The sequence below is a fragment of the Aquarana catesbeiana genome, linkage group LG11, assembly GCF_042186555.1.
Source record: "Aquarana catesbeiana isolate 2022-GZ linkage group LG11, ASM4218655v1, whole genome shotgun sequence".
NCBI lineage: Eukaryota > Metazoa > Chordata > Amphibia > Anura > Ranidae > Aquarana > Aquarana catesbeiana.
In genome coordinates, this window is record NC_133334.1 from 136,150,767 (window position 1) to 136,170,364 (window position 19,598).

Consider the following 19,598-nt stretch of genomic DNA (forward strand, 5'->3'; position numbering starts at 1 on the left):
CTAAAGAGCCAGCCTGAGAAGCCTTGAGAATGGAGACACTTTGGTAAGTGGAGTCCTCACGGGGTAAGGGATAAAGACTGTTTTAATGAAGGGTTTGGTCACATTAGGGACTACCTGGTCTGTCGAAGAAATCCAATTTAGTCAGGCCCACAGCAATAGAGATGAGGTTCCCCTAATGCCCTAGACACCTCTGACTAAGGGTGGAGTGATGAATTCCCTTGACTGCTGACAAGGAGTCCAATGGCACACAAGTGTGGACTTTTTAAGCAATGGTTTAAGCTCAACAGCCTCGCCCATTAGTGACAGGTAACTGCCAATGATAAATACCTGCAAGGTCCTACCTGGCAGGTAAATATTGCAAGCATCAGGCCCTTCAAAAAAAGTGCTGACCAGCATCCCACAAAGAGAATGCTACAAAAAGGGCAGTAGAGTGAACACAAGGACCAAAGCTCCCAGATGTAGGAGGTGTATCCAAAGTATGCAAAGAGGCCAGGTTCTTATTTAGGTAGTAGACAGCCAGAAATGGTCCCTGTCAACCTTATAGGTCAGGAAGTCCCTCTGGAGAGAAGGGATGCTGAGGGGTACATGTACCATGGGGAACTTGAAGGGACACAAGGCCAGAGGATTCTCCTGAGGAAAGGGAGTGAGGATCTGGATGGGGTACAAAGATGCCAGGAAGACAGGGAGACTGAGGAAGTTGCATTATTTTGTGTAGTAGCACAAGGGAGATAGCAAAGAGCAACTGAAGGAGGTGCCAGAGACAAGGGGTTAGTCTGCCTAAATACGCAATCAGACCCTCCCTTGTAGAAGTGGAGGAGCACCTTTAAGCACAAGGCTTCTCAGAGGGGTTAACTGAGCTCAGGCTTTGAGTGGGAGTCAGGCTCTGAAGGCCGAAGTGAATTGAGAGGTGTGGGATCCCTCCAACCCCTCTGCAAATCTGCAGGAGGAGCAAAGGAAGGGCTTGCATCATTCGTCTTGAGCATTAGGACTGTCTCTGTCTGTGAGCATGTATATGCACAGGCAACATGTGTACATACGGTCCCAACTGGGAGCATGCACAAACAGGTGGTTCCATGGTACCATCCAAAGGAATAGAGAGCCCCTAAAACTTGATCTCAGGCTCGGCGATGGGGACAAGATGAAAATGCAATATTAAAAAGAAATACAAGAAGGGGTAACAAACACTGGGAGTTATTTCAATAGCTTCTGAAATAACCTAAAAATTAAGAATTTAAGCTTTAATATCTCCTTATCTATTAGCACAGTAAGACTGGCAGTGGTGGGAATTCTGGAAGGTGTCCAGCCATATAAACTATAAGCTTGCAGTGCTTGAGCCTAAATGGCCATACTCACAAAATGAGTATTCAGAGACAGGGTAACATTTGGGGCAGTGCTACAGTTCTGGACCTGAAAGGCGCTCCACAGTTCACTTATACTATACACCCAGGCCTTGAAAAGCTTCACAATGATAAACCAGTGCATGAAGATAACATTTCAGGCTGGCCCTGAATATCCAATCCAACAAAGACAGGCTGAGGAAACAACAATCCAGATAGCTGCTATGTAGAAAGCAGCTCAAGCAACGATGCAGTGAGAAGTCTTAACTGAAGTCACAGAGGGAAAAAAAAACTCCATGATTAGAAGAAAAAGGTGTCCAGCCCCTGGGCACACAAGCAAAAAACTGAGGCATGCTGAGCAGAGCATGGGTTATACTGGACTATGTTACACTTTTTCTGTTTGCCATTGTACAAACCTTTAGTATGCAGCAGGGTAAACAATGTATTTGAAATCCTGTGCAGCTGGGAAAGAAATTATGAAAATCCCCATCAACCTTCTGTGAAAAAAAATCAATTTTGATCAATCATTCAGCCAGAGGGAGTCTGCACAGGTTGCCCATACACATACAGATATTTCCCAATCTGACTACTTGTTGGACCAAACAACTATCAGTGTTACCAAGCCTCCTTATTTACTGAGGGGCATGAATTACACAGATACACTGACTGAATTTAATTGGTCACAGAACCTGTTTAACTTAGAACTGCCAGTAATTAAGGGAATTTGCTTGCAACCTAGGCTACAACCATCCCATGTCTGTGCTGAACTTTTAGAAATTTGCAGAAATATCCCTGGGAGCAGATTAAATGACACCCATTTAATTTACAGAATCTTTTAACAAATATACCACTAGATGGCAGCAGAATACCAAAGTTTAGTGACTGAAGTGCTTACGCCTGGTGAAAGGCAACCAATTAATTTTTCAAAGTACTCATTCTAAGAAATTAGATTTAATTGTCAGTAGGTATAATTCTGTAGGAAACATTCTTAAATTATTATATATTCCTATGGGAAAAAGTTTTTTTTTTTTTTTTCAACATAAGGATTTACAAATTATTAAAAAAAAAAAAGAAAGAAAAAAGTTCCACTTTTACATTATTATGCAATAACTGTAGATTTATTACAAAATGTACTATTTTAAACAAAAACACACCAAGTACTTCTTTCGTTCTCTTTTTCTCTTTCTTCCACTATGCTTTTAGGGCTGTTAGCACAAGCCCATGCCACTGTAAATATTGTTCTGTTTACATTTGGCATGTTTACATTTGCACTTCTAACAGTGCATACGTCTTTAGTGACTGGAGTATAATACATTATTAGTGTGATGTTGCACTGCATTTACATAATCTTAAAATAAAATAAAAAAATCAGACATGCATTTGTGGAAAAAAAGAATGCATTTGTGGAAAAGAAGAATGCACATCAAGAGGGACATCTAATGTTTTGTTGTCATTTCTTTTCTGGAGACATGTCCTCTCTGCACTGTACATAAAGGTATGTATAGGCTACCTGCTTCTAGCAATTCATATTCTTTAATAATTGTATTAGTGCATTGCAGCATAGATATCACCATTTTACCCTGATCAGTGAATAGAAACAAGTATGTGAAAAAATGGCCTCCTATTTTTAGTCCTCATCGGCCGTCACAGAGCAGATGCAGACAAACTGAAAATAAGCCGTGCAAATGTACAATGAACAGGCTGGTCCTGTGATGACAGTTTTTAGGGAGTAAGAAAAGAACAGGCAGAGGTAAGATTTTAGACTAAGAGCTGATCTATTTTACATATACAATTAGAAAACGTTAATGGCTTTGCTTCAATTTTATTGGAATGTTAACTTTATTGTTTTTTAATTTCTGTGTTTTACTAAAAGGATACAATCTTTGTTTTAAGAATAAACATTTCATTCATAACATAGGATTACCAAACACTACTGTTTAGCTAAAGATGTAGCTCCCTTTAAGGCCCATCTGTCTTTCATCCACTCCTTGTTCTGTATCATCCAGTTTTGTAGGTAAAAGTTCCCCTTCTCTAATAATTTATCTGATGAGTTTCAGTAAATATCTAGCAGATGAAGACATCAATAAAAGGAGCCTAAGGCTTCACCTGCTGACTGGATAAGAGGACTTTATCATTTTCACCTGCAATACTGCAAATATTTACATTCAAAAAGAACTACTTTTTTATTTTTCTCTGATAATAATAAACAATTATACACTAAAAGTTCTAAATTACATTAAATCCAGAGATATAGAAAGAGGGATTTGTCATTGCTGACAGTTTTTAAAGGTGCAGACATCGGGCTGTCATTCTGATCATAGCTTGACTATCTGGTGAAAAACTCACCTTTTCTATCCTCACAGGTATACTTTAAGCAGTTACAGTTTTGCTTTAAAGAGTAAAGTGTCTGTTAGGGAAATTTCTGTTACTCACTGTCCTCCAATAAGTCTGTAATATTCAGATCCAAGGAAGGAAATATTTTGTTGAACATCTTGAAGTCTTTTCCAAATCGAGGCATCTGAACTATTAGACATGATGGAGCCTATTAAACAATGAATACATTACAGAAATAATGTCAAATGAAAGGACAAATAAAACTGACTCAAATAAAAAGCTACACTATATGGCCAGAAGTATGTGAACAACCCTCCAATATGCCACCACATATAAAGTATTTAAGACAAAATGTACACTTCTACCCTTGTGCCAATAGTTTGGGGAAGGAATATTCCAGCTTGACCTGGGCACAAAGTGAGATACATAAAAGGCATCTTGTGTTTCAATGTCCTACGAAAGACGGACTCATTTATCTGATTTATACACATACACAGTCAGCCATAACTTTATGAATACCCACCTAATATTGTGTATGTCCCCCTTTTGTTGCTAAGCAGCCCGGATCCATCAAGGCATAGACACAATTAGACTCTGAAGGTATGCTGTGCTATCTGGCACCAAGCAGTCAGTAGCAGATCCTTTAAGTCCTGTAAGTTGCAAATTGGGGCCTCCATGGATTGGACTTGTTTTTCCAGCACATTCTACAGATGCTCAGTTGGATTGAGATCTGGAGAATTTGGAGGCCAAGTCAACACCTCAAACTCATTGTGTTCCTCAATCCATTCTTTAACCATTTTTGCAGTGTGGCAGAATGCCTTATCCTGCTGAAAGACATCACTGCCATCATGGAATACTGTTTTTATGAAGGGGTGTACATGGTCAGCAACAATGTTTAGGTAGGTGGTACGTGTCAAATAACATTCACAGGAATGGCAGGACCCAACATTTCCCAGCAGAACATTGCCCAAAGCATCACACTGCTATGCCTGCTTGCCTTCTTCCTATAGTGCAGCCTGGCGCCATCTCTTCCTCAGGTAAGCGACAAACACCCCCCCACATAATGTAAAAGAAAATGTGATTCATGAGGCCAGGCCATCGTCTCCCTTTGCTCCATGGTCTAGTTATGATGTTCACATGCCTATTGCAGTTGCTTGAGGCTGTGGAAACTGGTCACCATGGGCACACTGACCGGTCTGTGGCTACACAGCCCCATACACAACTGCAATGCCCATTTTTTCTGCTTTCAACACATCAATTTCATAGACAACATATTTACTTGCTGCCTAATATATCCCATTGACTTTCATATGCCATTGTAACGACATCATCAATGTTGCTCGCTTAACCTGTCAGTGGTCATAAAGTTATGGCTGATTGGTATATATTTAACCACTTTAAGACTGCCCACTGCACATATACTGCAGCAGGACGGCTCTATAGCATGAAACGACGTGCCTGTAAATCGTTTCGTGTAATAGATATTGTGGGCAGAGTGCGTGCCCGTGGGTCTGACGGACTCGATGTCTGCCGGCCACCCGCGATAGGGTACAGAGAGGCAGAACGGGGATCTGCCTATGTAAACAAGGTAGAGTCCCAATTTGGGGCGATCGGCGCTGTTCCACTAAACCCCATCTGATGTGCAGAAACTAGTAAGGTGTATAAAGTAAATAAATAAACAAATAAATAAATAGTGAGAACTGAAATAAATAATTAAATATATAGGAATAGTAAAATTTCAAACGTGTGGGAGAAACATTATTAGTGTGTATGTAGAAAAAGCCCACAAATATATAAAGTGCAATGTGTGTTATCACCTTACTAAAATAGAGGTGATCCAGACAAAACAAAATAAAATAAATGAGTATAAAGATAGTGGTAAAATTACCAAAAATCTTCAAAAATTCCTAAATAAAAAACCGGTGTAAATGTGTACATCAAAAAGTGCTAAAACATAAATGAGAACCATATGTTCATACGTGCACATAAAAGTGTTTGAAAATTGATTTTAGATCATCAGTCCATAAAAATGTCCCAAAAAGAAAAAAAAGGAAGAAAGTCCATAGAACATTCTTCTTAAAGTGCAATAATAAGTCTCTTCAGACATCTAACAGTACTCTTGATGAGATAAACTCTTCCAGCCTTCCAAAGGACCCCCCTATGTGCCCTCACTCACCGGAAGAATTCACCCCTGCAGGGGTATCAAGCCTGTAAGCCGTATCCTGCAGCAATGGTCCCTGGTGACAGTCCTCTGTTCGGATCTCCTCTCCTGGTATCCCGATCACTTCCAGTCACTCCCCGCAGGAACATCCATATGAAACAAAAATGAGCCCCATCGCGTGAATCCGTAAAAAACTTTGCTTTATTGTAAAATTATAAAAGGAAGCAAACAGTGCTCCGCTGACTAGTTAACAGTCAAACAAATGTGGGGAAAGCTGCGCGGTGCGGCGTGCGTTCCACCGCTCGCTACTCAACCCGGAAGTTGGCTCGAAAAGACAAGATGTATGCGTATCACGTGGTCACGCCTTACGCGTTTCGTCATCAAGACGTCAGATGATCAGATGACGTCTTGATGACAAAACGCGTAAGGCGTGGCCACGTGATACGCATACGTCTTGTCTTTTCGAGCCAACTTCCGGGTTGAGTAGCGAGCGGTGGAACGCACGCCGCACCGCGCTGCTTTCCCCACATTTGTTTGACTGTTAACTAGTCAGCGGAGCACTGCTTGCTTCCTTTTATAATTTTACAATAAAGCAAAGTTTTTTACGGATTCACGCGATGGGGCTCATTCTTGTTTCATATGGATGTTCCTGCGGGGAGTGACTGGAAGTGATCGGGATACCAGGAGAGGAGATCCGAACAGAGGACTGTCACCAGGGACCATTGCTGCAGGATACGGCTTACAGGCTTGATACCCCTGCAGGGGTGAATTCTTCCGGTGAGTGAGGGCACATAGGGGGGTCCTTTGGAAGGCTGGAAGAGTTTTTCTCATCAAGAGTACTGTTAGATGTCTGAAGAGACTTATTATTGCACTTTAAGAAGAATGTTCTATGGACTTTCTTTCTTTTTTTCTTTTTGGGACATTTTTATGGACTGATGATCTAAAATCAATTTTCAAACACTTTTATGTGCACGTATGAACAAATGGTTCTCATTTATGTTTTAGCACTTTTTGATGTACACATTTACACCGGTTTTTTATTTAGGAATTTTTGAAGATTTTTGGTAATTTTACCACTATCTTTATACTCATTTATTTTATTTTGTTTTGTCTGGATCACCTCCATTTTAGTAAGGTGATAACACACATTGCACTTTATATATTTGTGGGCTTTTTCTACATACACACTAATAATGTTTCTCCCACACGTTTGAAATTTTACTATTCCTATATATTTAATTATTTATTTCAGTTCTCACTATTTATTTATTTGTTTATGTATTTACTTTATACACCTTACTAGTTTCTGCACATCAGACGGGGTTTAGTGGAACAGTGCCGATAGCCCCAAATTGGGACTCTACATTATTTAGAATTTCACTTAGGTGTTATTCTGTGCTGGCGGGGCTGCAGTTCCTTTATTGCCTAAGCGCGGAGCTATTTGTTTCTTATTTCTTCTATGTAAACAAGGCAGATTCCCGTTCTGACAGGGGACAACATGGATAGCTGTTGTTGCTAGTGATCAGGAACAGCGATCTCTGTGTTGTCCCAGTGAGCACATCCCCACACAGTTATAACACACCCAGGAAACACAGTTAACCCCTTGATTGCCCCCTTTTGTTAACCCCTTCCCTGCCAGTGAAATTTATACATTGATCAGTGCATTTTTTTTAGCCAGGATCACAGTATCAAATGTCACTGGCCCCCAAAAAGTGTCAATTGGGGTCAGATTTGTCCGCTACAATGTCGTAGTCCTGCTAAAAATCGCAGCTCGCCATTACCTGTAAAAACATAAAAAAATAAAATAAAAGTCCATAAATCTATCCCAACAGAAAAACAGCACAAAAAGTCTGGCGCCAGAAAACTGGGACATTTGTAACAATGGGAGTAATTCTTTATGTCCTACTTGTGCCCAATAAGCAGCTATATGGATGAACACACCTGGAGAGATGTGATAAAAGTGCATACAGTCAATGGCAACCATAAGGAAAAGCGCTATTCGTGCCAGTCTTGTGCAGACAGATAAACAGGCAAAAATCAATAAGAACAACCATTTATCGATTTAATGTTGCCATAAGATGATTGTTTTATTAAAAAAACTATTAAAATTCTCCTTTGCGTATATGGTAGACAATCAGCTTGCTCATCACTATAATGGTACCTTATTTAGCTGTACATATACATATATCCTTCATTTAATTTTATTTATTTCCCCTTCCCCCTCCCTGCCCCTCCCTTCCCCTACCTAAATTAATTATATCTACCAATTCCTTTAATATCATTAGTTTTCTTCATGGTTTAGTATTTATGTAGGTCTTAGTCAGTGATTTTCTAGTAATTGTATTATGAATTTGTTTTATTATGCTGTTTAATAGTAGAGGTTTTGCTGCAGTGGATGTAACCTGTCATGATTTCTTTAAAAATGTTAATCTGACTGGCAGTCAATTTCTATTTAATCCCCATTGGCTGATCATGTCACATGACCTGAGGAAGGGCCACATCCCCATATGCATTTTTCTACCGAAAATATGTAGCAGTATACATATTGGCCTAAACTTATGAATAAATTTGCTATATATATATATATATATATATATATATATATATATATATATATATATTTATTTTTTGGATATGTATTATAGCAGAAAGTAAAAAATAAATTTTTTTTTTCAAAATTGTTGGTCTTTTTTTGTTTATAGCGCCAAAAAAGAAAAAAAAACGCAGAGGTGATCAAATACCACCAAAAGAAAGCTCTATTTGTGGGGAAAAAAAGGACATCAATTTTGTTTGGGTACAACGTCACACGACGCGCAATTGTCAGTTAAAGCAATTCAGTGCCGCATCGCAAAAAATGGCCTGGTCATTAAGGGGGTAAATCCTTCCGGGGCTGAAGTGGTTAACTAGCACACCAGCATAGTTCTATGTGTTCACAAATGGGACGGACTAAGTAACCCCAGCTCTCAGCTATTATACAAATAAATATAGGTCAAAGTCTACATTTAAACCTCTAGGTTTTACAGTGTACATTTTATAGACCCACTGAATCTCTATGCATTTCAGAATAAGTTATCCGTCACCACCCCATCTTAGTGGAGCTATATGATCTATGACCGTATATTTAAAGTGATTGTAAATGATCACTTTATGAAACAGCCAATTTTGTTTAAAATAGAAGTAAAAGACAAAAGATTTGTGTATAGATCTAAAAAAAAACATTACTGCAGCTGCTGACTTTTAAAACATGGACACTTACCTGTCCAGGGCGCCCGCGATGTCGGCACCCGAGGTCGAACCGTCTCTCGGTCCTCGGGTGCTGCCGCCTCCATCTTCGGGGAGGGAATCAGGAAGTGAAGCCGTGCGGCTTCACTTCCCTACTGCGCATGCGCGAGTCGCGCAGCGCAATACGGCTGGTCCCTGCTGTCTCTGGGACCCGTGTGTTTCCCAGCAGACAGCAGGGGGGAACAGGATGTGGCGTAAATAACCGCAGATTCTGCGGCTATCTACGCCGGAAGTGGGTACAGATACCTGTAATATACAGGTATCTGCACCCCCCTCCCCCCTGAAAGGTGCCAACTGTGACACCGGAGGGGGGGAGGAATCCGATGAGTGGAAGTTTCACTTTTGGGTGGAACTCCACTTTAAATATGTTGTCTATGAAATTGATGTGTTGAAAGCAGAAAAAATGGGCATTGCAGTTTGTTGTGTATGGGGCTGTGTAGCCGCAGACCGGTCAGTGTGCCCATGGTGACCAGATTCCACAGCCTCAAGAAACTGCAATGGGCATGTGAACATCATAACTAGACCATGGAGCAAAAGGAGAAGTTGGCCTGGCCTCATGAATCACATTTTCACATGCACTTGATCATATAGATTACATATGAAGTCTGATATGTGCAATACCCCTTAAGATTAATCTGGTGCTCCTTATGTGTATGGTTAAAAAAAAAAAATCTACCCTTAAAGCGGAGTTCCACTCATTTCTGTGTTTATTAAGTCAGCAGCTACAAAAAGTGTAGCTGCTGATTTTTAACAAACAAACACTCACGGTCCAGGGATGCGGCCGCCCAAAGCCTCGCTTCTCTCCTTCCTCTCTTGGCAGTGCCGGCATTGCAAGTGTGGGCACCCAGCTGTGACAGCTTGCGGCTTCACATCCGGGTGCGCACTGCATGTTATGAACGGCTGGGCAATCTTCTGGGACCTGTGACGTGTCCCAGAAGATTGCAGGGAGGGAGAGAAGAACTTTCGCCCGGCGCCGCGGCACCATGAGCGGAAGTGGGAGCTGGGTACCTGTCAAAACAAGGTACCCATTACACCACCCCCCAAAAAAAAATGACATGCCAAATGTGGCATGTCGGGGTCAGGAGTGCTTAAAGTGGAAGTTCCACTTTTGGGTGGAACTCCTCTTTAAGCATGTTAGAGTAATGCACACAATTCAAACATGGAAAAGACCCCTTGCTCTTGTTACCTAAAAATACTTTTTTCAGCACAATAATCTGCACTGGTGACCTTGCTGGAAATCGTAGGGCCTTTTCTAAAGGATTGCAGTGATGTGCAATGAGACTAATGTGAAGCTATTTGGCATACACTATATTACTAAAAGTATTGGGACGCCTGCCTTTACACGCACATGAACTTTAGGGCATCCCAGTCTTACTCCGTAGGATTCAATATTGAGATGGCCCACCCTTTGCAGCTATAACAGCTTCAACTCTTCTGAGAAGGATGTCCACATGGTTTAGGAGTGTGTGTGTGTGGGAATGTTTGACCATTCTTCCAGAAGCGCATTTGTGAGGTCGGGCCCTGATGTGGATGAGAAGGCCTGGCTTGCAGTCTGCGCTCCAATTCATCCCAAAGGTGTTCTATCGGGTTGAGGTCAGGACTCTCTGCAGGCCAGTCAAGTTCCTCAACCCCAAACTTGCTAATCCATGTCTTTATGGACCTTGCTTTGTGCATTGGTCCAAATTATTTGGTGGAGGGGGATTATGGTGTGGGGTTGTTTGTCAAGGGTTGGGCTTGGCCCCTTGGTTCCAGTGAAGGAAACTCTAAAGTGTCAGTATACCAAGACATTTTTGACAATTTCACGCTCCCAACTTTTTGGGAACAGTTCAGGGTTAGCCCTTCCTGTTCCAACATGACTACGCACCAGTGCACAAAGCAAGGTCCATGAAGACATGGATGGGCAAGTTTGAGATGGAGGAACTTGACTGGCCTGCACAGAGTCCTGACCTCAACCAGACAGAACACCTTTGAATTATAGTGCAGACTGCGAGCCAGGCCTTCTCTCAAACTTCAGTGCCTGACCTCACAAATGTGCTTCTGGAAGAATGGTCAAACATTTCCATATACACACTCCTAAACCTTGTTGACGACCTTCCCAGAAGAGTTGATGCTGTTATACACGCAAAGGGTGGGCCAACTCAATATTGAGCCCTATGGAATAAGACTGGGATGCCATTAAAGTTCATGTGCATGTAAAAGCAGACGTCCCAATACTTTTATTGTATGCCAGATAGCTTCACATTAGTCTCATTGCACACCACTGCAATTCTTTAGAAAAGGCCCTACAATTTGGTAATATAGTGTAGTCTTGGATATGCTATTTTACCGACGATTCTTCAGTAAAGAATGTTGGAAGGTTGCAACCCACTTGTGCTCTTTTATAACCTGCATATATATGGAACAATGCAATAAGGACATAGGAATTTGTGTTTCACCTCTGCAAACTTCAGATTGCTGTTTATAAATGACCACTCAAGTAGCTGCTGTATGGTGGGAACCCCAACATTCTCATTTTTATCCATGAAGATTTGGTAAAAGTAGCAGTCTTGTACTTTCTGACCTGCTGACCTGAAACAAAAGAATCATTAAATTAAACCAAAAAATATAGAATGTTCTAGTTTTATTTGTACATAGAAACATAAATAAAGATCAAGGGGTCTTGTGCCTATCCACTGTCTATTCACAGGTGGAGGGGAAAACATTTCTCTGGTTCCACTGACACACTCTCAATGTCAAAAGGAAGGAAAGGACAATAAATTAAAATGAGACACACTAAAAAGAAAAAACTTTTAACGTAGTCTATTTCCTAGATATTCCACTAGGTGTCGCACTATCCACATTTTATATTTCAGATGTATGCCTTGTCTGAGGGATGAGCTGCATTGGGTAACTATTGGCCACCAACCAGATTGAAATGTACACTATAAAATGATAACTTGAAAATTATAGTTAAATATGAAGCATATAGATTTCTTACATAGTTACATACAGTGGTTATAAAAAGTCTACACCCCTGTTAAAATGTCTTTTCACTGTAGTTAGTCTGGTTGAAAAAAAGTCCATCTAGTTCAACTGATTAAAAAGAAAAAAAAAAAACACAAAGATAAAACATCTATATACACAATCCTATACCCACAGTTGATCCAGGGGAAGGCAAAACAACCCAATAAAGCATGGTCCAATTTGCTCCAATAGGGGGAAAAGAATTCCTTCCTGATCCCCAAGAGACAATCAGATATTCCCTTGATCAACTTCGCATTAATACCTCTAAATATTAGTATCCAATTTTCTTCTGTGCATGTAGAAATGCATCTCTTTAAAAAAAAATCTACTGAGCTTGCCGGAATCAGTTCTCGAGGGAATCTATTCCACATTTTCACAGCTCTTACTGTGAAGAAGCCTTTCTGTATGTGTAGGTTAAAACTTCTTTCCTCCAGACATAAATAATGCCCCCTTGTCCTCCATAGTGACCTGCAAGTGAACAACTGTACACCAAGTTCACTATATGGACCACTTATGTATTTATACAAGTTGATCATATCCCCCCTTAATCTCCTCTTTTCAAGAGAGAATATATTCAGTTCCTCTAATCTTTCCTCATAGCTGAGCTCCTCCATGCATCTTATCAGTTTGGTTGCCCTTCTCTGCACTTTCTCCAGTTCCCCAATATCCTTTTTGGAGAACTGGTGTCCAAAACTGAACTGCATATTCCAGATGAGGTCTTACTAATGATTTGTACAGGGGCAAAATGATATCTATCTCTCTGCTGTTTATACCTCTCCTAATACAAGAGAGGACCTTGCTTGCTTTGGAAACTGCAGCTTTGCATGCTATTATTAAGCTTATTGTCTACCAAAACCCCCAGATCCTTCTCCACTATGGATTCCCCCAGTTATACTCCTCCCTAGTATGTATGATGCATGCATATTCTTAGCCCCCAAGTGCAAAACTTTACATTTATCAACATTAAACCTCATTTGCCACATAGTTGCCCAATTAAACAGTGCATTGAGGTCGGCTTGTAAATTGGAGACATCCTGTAAGGACGTTATTCCACTGCATAGCTTGGTGTCATCTGCAAAGACTGAAATGGTACTTTTAATCCCAGACCCTATATCATTTATAAAGGTATTAAAAAGTAAGGGTCCCAACACTGAACCTTGGGGTACACCACTGATAACCTTAGACTATTCAGAGTAAGAATCAATAACCACTACTCTCTGAATTCGGTCTTTTTGCCAGTTTTCTATCCATTTACAAACTGATTTTTGCAAGCCTGTAGACTTTACCTTACACATTATTCATGTGTAGGGAAATAAGTCATAAACTTTTGCAAAATCCAAGTATACCAGGTCCACAGCCACTCCTTAGTCCAGGTTTTTGCTTACCTCCTCATCAAAAGAAATCAGGTTTGACAACTTCAGTCTTCTGTGAATCCATGCTGACTTTTGCTTTACCATTTCAAAACCAGACCAATTCTGACATTTCTCACATACATGTTAAAATCTGCACTCTTTGCTAGAAAACGAATTAAGAGCCCCCAAACATCATATATGTTTGAAAGCAGAGGCCCTAGAGAATGAAATGGTGGTTGCTGCAAATTTTTATGTTGCATGATATTGCATGCAGCCATTTTTAAAATGCATATTTTCAGAAAAATTGCATTTTAATGAACACAAACACAATATTATACCCATCTATTTGGTCAAATATAAAAGATGATGTTACGCCAAGTAAATAGATACCTAGCATGTCAGGCTTTAAAATTGTGCATGCCCATGAAATTGCAACAAAATAAGATACATTAAAATTATCCATAGGTGACGTTATAAAGGCCTATACAAGTTACAAATTTTGTGTTAAAACAAAATGAGGTCTGGTGCTAGAATTACAACTCTCACCCTAATGTTTGAAGTGATACCTCACGTGTGGTGTAATCGCTGTTTACTTATGCATGCTGGACCTATGTACATGTTCAGAATATTAGTTCAGCTTGAAGGTTCAGGACCCAGCCAAACCTCTTTAAGGTCTGGAATGCCACAGCTAAGTTGACAGACAGAACCCACACTGACTGATATTCCACAATGGGGATGCCCTGAAAGCACAGTAGGGCTAACACAGGGGCCAGCACCTTGATGAATGCCCAAAGTACAGAGGATGGGTATGCAGGCACTTATCCTTGATGTCCACAGAAGCCAGAAATTCTTCCTGCTAAAGGAAAGCTATGACAGACCTAATGAATTCCATGCAGAATTTCTGGGCCTAAATAAAGACATTTAGGGCCTTAAGATCCAAGATGGGGCAGATGCCAGCTTTTGGTTTTGGAAAGGTGAACAGGTTGGAGTAGAACCCCTGGAACCATTCTGCCACAGGGACTGGAGCAATGATGCTCTGCTCCAGAAAACCTGCCAGGCCTGCATGGTAATCTGTTAAATTCTGCGGTGACAGAAGCAGGTTGGAAGAAATGAACTAGGGGCTAGGAGCAAAATTCCAGCTTGCAGCCCCTGTAACCTACCTCCTGGACTCAAGCATCTGAGATGAAGGTTGTCCATGTGTCCGCAAAGACTAATAGACTCTCCCTACTCTGGAAAGTGCAGGTCTCCTTTAATGCTGAAGAATATTTATCCTAGGGTTTTTGGAGCTTAAAATCCAAGATTTGCAGCATTATGAATACACCCTGCAACATTGATCCCTAAAATATTGCTGTCATTTCTAATTGCCTCCGCCAGGTTTTCCATCATTAAGGTAAATATGATGGAAGATAAAGGGCATCCCTGGTGGGTTCCATTAGTACTATAGAATTTTTCAGAGATGGCACTGGACGAGAAAACCCTGGCTGAAGGTTTGGTGTATAATGCGGTGATCGCTGAGAGAATAGGGCCCTGGAGGCCGAATTTTTGTAGGGTTGCTTTGAGATATCCCCAGTGGACCCTATCAAAAGCTTTTTCTGCGTCCAATGCCAAAATTGCTGTAGGAGTTTTTCTGGTTTCTACTATGTGTAGGAGGTTAAATAATCTCCTCGTGCCATCTGGAGCCTGTCTCCCTTTGACAAAACCTACTTGGTCTGCTTTAACTAAAGACGGGGTGATATTAGCTAGTCTATTCGCTAGGATCTTGGCGTAGACTTTTAAATCTGTGTACAGGAGAGAGATAGACCTTAAATTTTGTGGTGTATCTGGCTTCGGCAATGTAACAATAGTTGCTTGTAACATTTCCTCATGAAAGGAGGCTGAGGAGGCAACGCTGTTGAACAGTAAAGGTCGACAGATATATCGGCCGATATTTGGCCATTTTGGAGAAATCGGCATCGGCCGATTATTATCCAAATTAGGCCGATATTGAACACTGGCCGTACCTCTGCCAGTAGAGTGTGGAGAAGAGAGGAAGAAAGTGGGGTTCCTCCTCCCTTCTCCACACTCTGTTGGCAGAGCAGCGCCGCAGTGTGTGAAACTGTATGGAGAGAGAGGAGCTGTCAAAATTGAGGTTGGATGTCGGGGGTGGGCGGGACCCAGCTATCCAACACCAGCCAATGAGATAGGATCTAGGCGGGCCGCTACGTGTATGTGGCTCCGCCCCTTTCTTAAACAGCCCAATCATTGGCTTGATAGCTGCTGGGTCCCGGCCATCCTGAGTCCCGCCCACCTACGCTGAATTTGTCAGCGCCTCTCTCCATACAGTTGCACACCGCGGCGCTGCAGAGAGCATTCAGGTTCGCACCGTTACACTATCGGCTGTGAAACCTGCCATTGCCATCCTGTGCCACCTGCCAGTTCTAACCAGTGCCACCTGCCAGTGCCAATTAGTGCCATCTGCTAGTGCCACCTGCCAATCAGTGCCACCCGCCAGTGCCAATCTAGTGCCATCTGCCAGTGCCACCTGCCAGTGCCTATCAGTGCCTGCCTGTGCCATCCAGTGCCACCTGCCAGTGCCATCTGTCAGTGCCAACCAGCTCCACCTGCCAGTGCCAATTAGTGCCATCCACTGCCACCTGCCAGTGCCAACTACCAATGCCAATCAGTGCCACCTGCCAGTGACAAACAGTGCCACCTGCCAATCAGTGCCAACCTGTGCCACTTGCCAGTGTCACCTGTCAGTGCCACCTGCCAGTGCAAACCAGCGCCACCTGCCAAAAAAAAAAAAAAAAACGCCTAAAATATCGGCTGCAAAAATCAGCAGCATATATCGGCCACCGGCCACCCTGATTTCTAAATATCGGCACCGGCATCGGCCAGAGAAAAACCCATATCGGTCGACCTCTACTGAACAGTATACTCAAGTATGGGTCCAAAGTTTGAGAGGAGGCTTTATAATATTCTGAAGAGAAGCCAGGCGACTTATTTTTTGGTAGGGCATGGATGGTATCTAGAATTTCTTTAGGTAATTAGTGAGGTTAGAGGTTCTTCATTCAATGAAGGTAGGGTTATTGTGCTAAGGAACGAGTTAATGGCCTGTTCTGTGGGCTGTGGTGTGTTACCATCTAGGTGGAGGTTATATAGGTCTCTATAGTATTTCATGAAAGCGTTGGCTATCATTGTCGGGTGTTGTTCCAATTTACCTGTGTGTGGGTCTTTGATGTTATTCAGTTTTGCCCGTTGTTGTCGTTTATTAATGTAATTTGCTAACAATTTACCTGCTTGTTTCCCTGGGCATAATACGCTGCTTTAGTTTGTCTTAGATATTTCTAATGGGTTGAGATAAGTGACAAACGAACCTTTTGTCTGCAAATAGGTCAGTTTCTAATGTAGGGGAGGGATTGTGTTTATGTTGTACTTCCAACTTTTTAAGGTCCTCAAGTAGGGTGTCCAACAGCTCTGCCCTTCTCCTTTTTTCTCTAGCTGCTGCTTGTATAAGTAGACCCCTGCTAAATGCCTTGTGAGTGCACCACGAGGATGCTAAATTTGTGTCCGTGTTATCATTTATCTGGAAAAATTCCTTAAGTTGCTGATTCAGTTTGTTAACATACACAGGCTTTGAAAGCAGATCAATGTTGTTTCTCCAAAGATAGGTCGGGGGAGCCGAGTTTTACTCTTTTAAGACTATGGACACTGGAGCATGGTCCGACCATGTAATGGAATGAATCCTGACTGATAGACTTCTCTGTAGTAGGGTAAGGTTCGAAAGGATAGGATCAATTCTTGAGTATGCCTGGTGAAGGTATGAATAATGGGTAAAGTCTTTTTCAGAGGAGTGTATAAATCTCCACGTGTCATATAGGTTGTTATCAGAAAGGAAAGGTTGAATTTTGTGTCTCTTAGTGGATCTCAGGTGTGAACAGTCCATAGATTTGTTGACTACGCTATTGAAATCTCCACAAAGGAGAAGTGAGCCTTTCTTGATCTTTTCAGCCTTTTTTAGTAGAGATTTCAAGAATTTTGTATGTCCCTTATTGGGGGCGTACAGATTAACCAGAGTATAAGTTGAGTTGTTTAAGTCGCATATCAAGATAATATACCTTCCATTAAGAGTCACAGATTACCTCGTGTAATTTAAATGCAATAGAGTGTTTAACAGCTATCAGTGCACCCCATTTTTTGACTGGTTCTGTAGCGCTGAAAACATTGGGGAAGGCTTTATATGAGCATTTAGGCTGTTTAGTTGTCATAAAATGGGTTTCTTGAGCACAAAGAACATCCCCCTTAAGTTTGTCCATTTCCTTCCACATAGAATTCCGTTTGAAAGGGCTATTCAGTCCATGAACGTTCATAGAGACAATTGATAATGTCATGGGACCTTTAATAATGAATGCTCTGTGTATGTTGCTGGAGTCTCAATAGTCAAGTGCAGTATTATTTTGTTACCTGTAGGTGGTGCCGTTGGATCAGATATATACAGCCAGAGTAGTGCTTTGTAGTTGAAGTTTCTCGTAGTGGATAACCAGTATAGAGGTAAGGTTGCTATTTCATAGTGCTCCTTAGGTACATTTAAAACATAAAAAACAAATAAAGTAATGAACTGTATCAAAAACATAAAAAGGTGAAGAGATTCACTGAGTGCGAAAAATTCCCCAATGGTTTAGGAGGGGGAATAAGATCCCTGTAACCTAAACCAGACATCCTTCAACTTAAGTAAAACTGGTGCATTGTGTATATGCCGCGTTAGGGCCTTGATAGTGCCTTAATTATGCTTTACGCCATTCTGGGGACAGTCTAGGTTGCGTCGGGTTGGGTGGTGGAACATTGGCATCTTCTGGCACCAGGTTCCATTTCCTATCTAGGACCAGTCCCTCTTCCATATTCGCAATTGCATGAGTGCGATTTCCTCTTGTAATGAGAAGTTTTGTAGGAAAGCCCCATGAATATGGGATTTTACATCAATTTTCCTAAATTTTGTATAGTTTTTTGCGAGCCATCATGGTATGTTGAGATAGTTCTGCAAAGACAGAGATACCAGAGTAGGGGCCCGGAAGGGGTTGATTCTTCCTAGTAAAGCGCATGAGATCATGTTTAACATGGAAAAAGTGGATGCGAGCGATGATATCCCTTGGTACCTTCTCAGGCAGGAACTTTGGTTTTGGGAGGCGGTGGGCTCTGTCCACTATAACTTCCCTCTCTGGAGTGTCAAGAAAAATGGCCGCTATAAAATTTTGAACATTATGTCTAAGCTCCGCCGGCGTCATGGATTCCTCTACTCTCCGCAATTTAATATTGTTCCTTTGCGATCTGTCCTCTAAATCTACGATTTTTTCTTTCATCGCCTGTGTGTCTCCCTCCATGTCATTATGTGCGTCCACTAATTCATTATGTGAGACTGCAAATTCCCCCATCTTGTCTTCTATATGTCTGACTCTATCTCCCATAGCCGAGACATCACTTTTGACTTGTGAAATACAGAGCATCATGTCCTTATGCAGCGAGCCTCTGAGGGTTACTAACATGTCCCTCATCACTGTATCGCTAAGGGGTTGCCCTATAGTTGGGAATTCATTAATCTGTTCAATTAAGTCTTTGGTGCTATTTTGCGAATTACAGTTATCTTCAGGCTCACCTGCATATCTGTGGTCGGAGGATCTCTTTTGGGCTGATTTCTGTGGGCTATTGATGGGAGAAGTTCCCGGTGATGAGCCCCCGCTGCTGCTGTGCGAAGGTGAGCCCCTGTGGTAGGAAGCCGGATATGAGCGGTCGCTGCCGCAGTGTGGGCTGCGCCGCGATTCCGAGGCCTCGGCGCCATCTTGCGACATAGGGGTGCTTGTTGGCGGGTAAAAGTCAGTCAGTTTCCTTGGCCCCTTTTCCTTCTTTCTTTTTCCCATGGTGGCCGGGATCGTCCCAGGAGCACAGCGTGCCTGGATGATGCCTCGGTAGGCTTTTAATGTCGCTGGATGGAGCTGGATGCTGGCGGGTTACACAGGGCTCTCTCCTTACACAGCCATCCGCTCCGGCTGCTGGCCACGCCCCGGGGGTTTTCTTTTACTTTCACTTTCAATAACAAATGGTAAACAGGACAAATAGAGAGGGCGAATCTCCCTAATGGGGCACAGACTGCAATAA

General features: G+C 41.9%; 1 protein-coding gene across 4 annotated transcripts in view; it reads right to left on the bottom strand.

Moving 5' to 3' along the window:
- The window catches only part of CYLD (CYLD lysine 63 deubiquitinase), a 199,279-nt gene that overhangs the window by 16,018 nt on the left and 163,663 nt on the right, over positions 1-19,598 (bottom strand). For all 4 annotated transcript variants that reach the window (XM_073604979.1, XM_073604977.1, XM_073604978.1 and 1 more), the window contains 2 exons: positions 11,550-11,682; positions 3,771-3,879 (listed from right to left, as the gene is read on the bottom strand). In XM_073604979.1, coding sequence (XP_073461080.1) covers positions 3,771-3,879; positions 11,550-11,682 — 242 coding nt within the window. The remainder of the gene's footprint in view (positions 1-3,770; positions 3,880-11,549; positions 11,683-19,598) is intronic.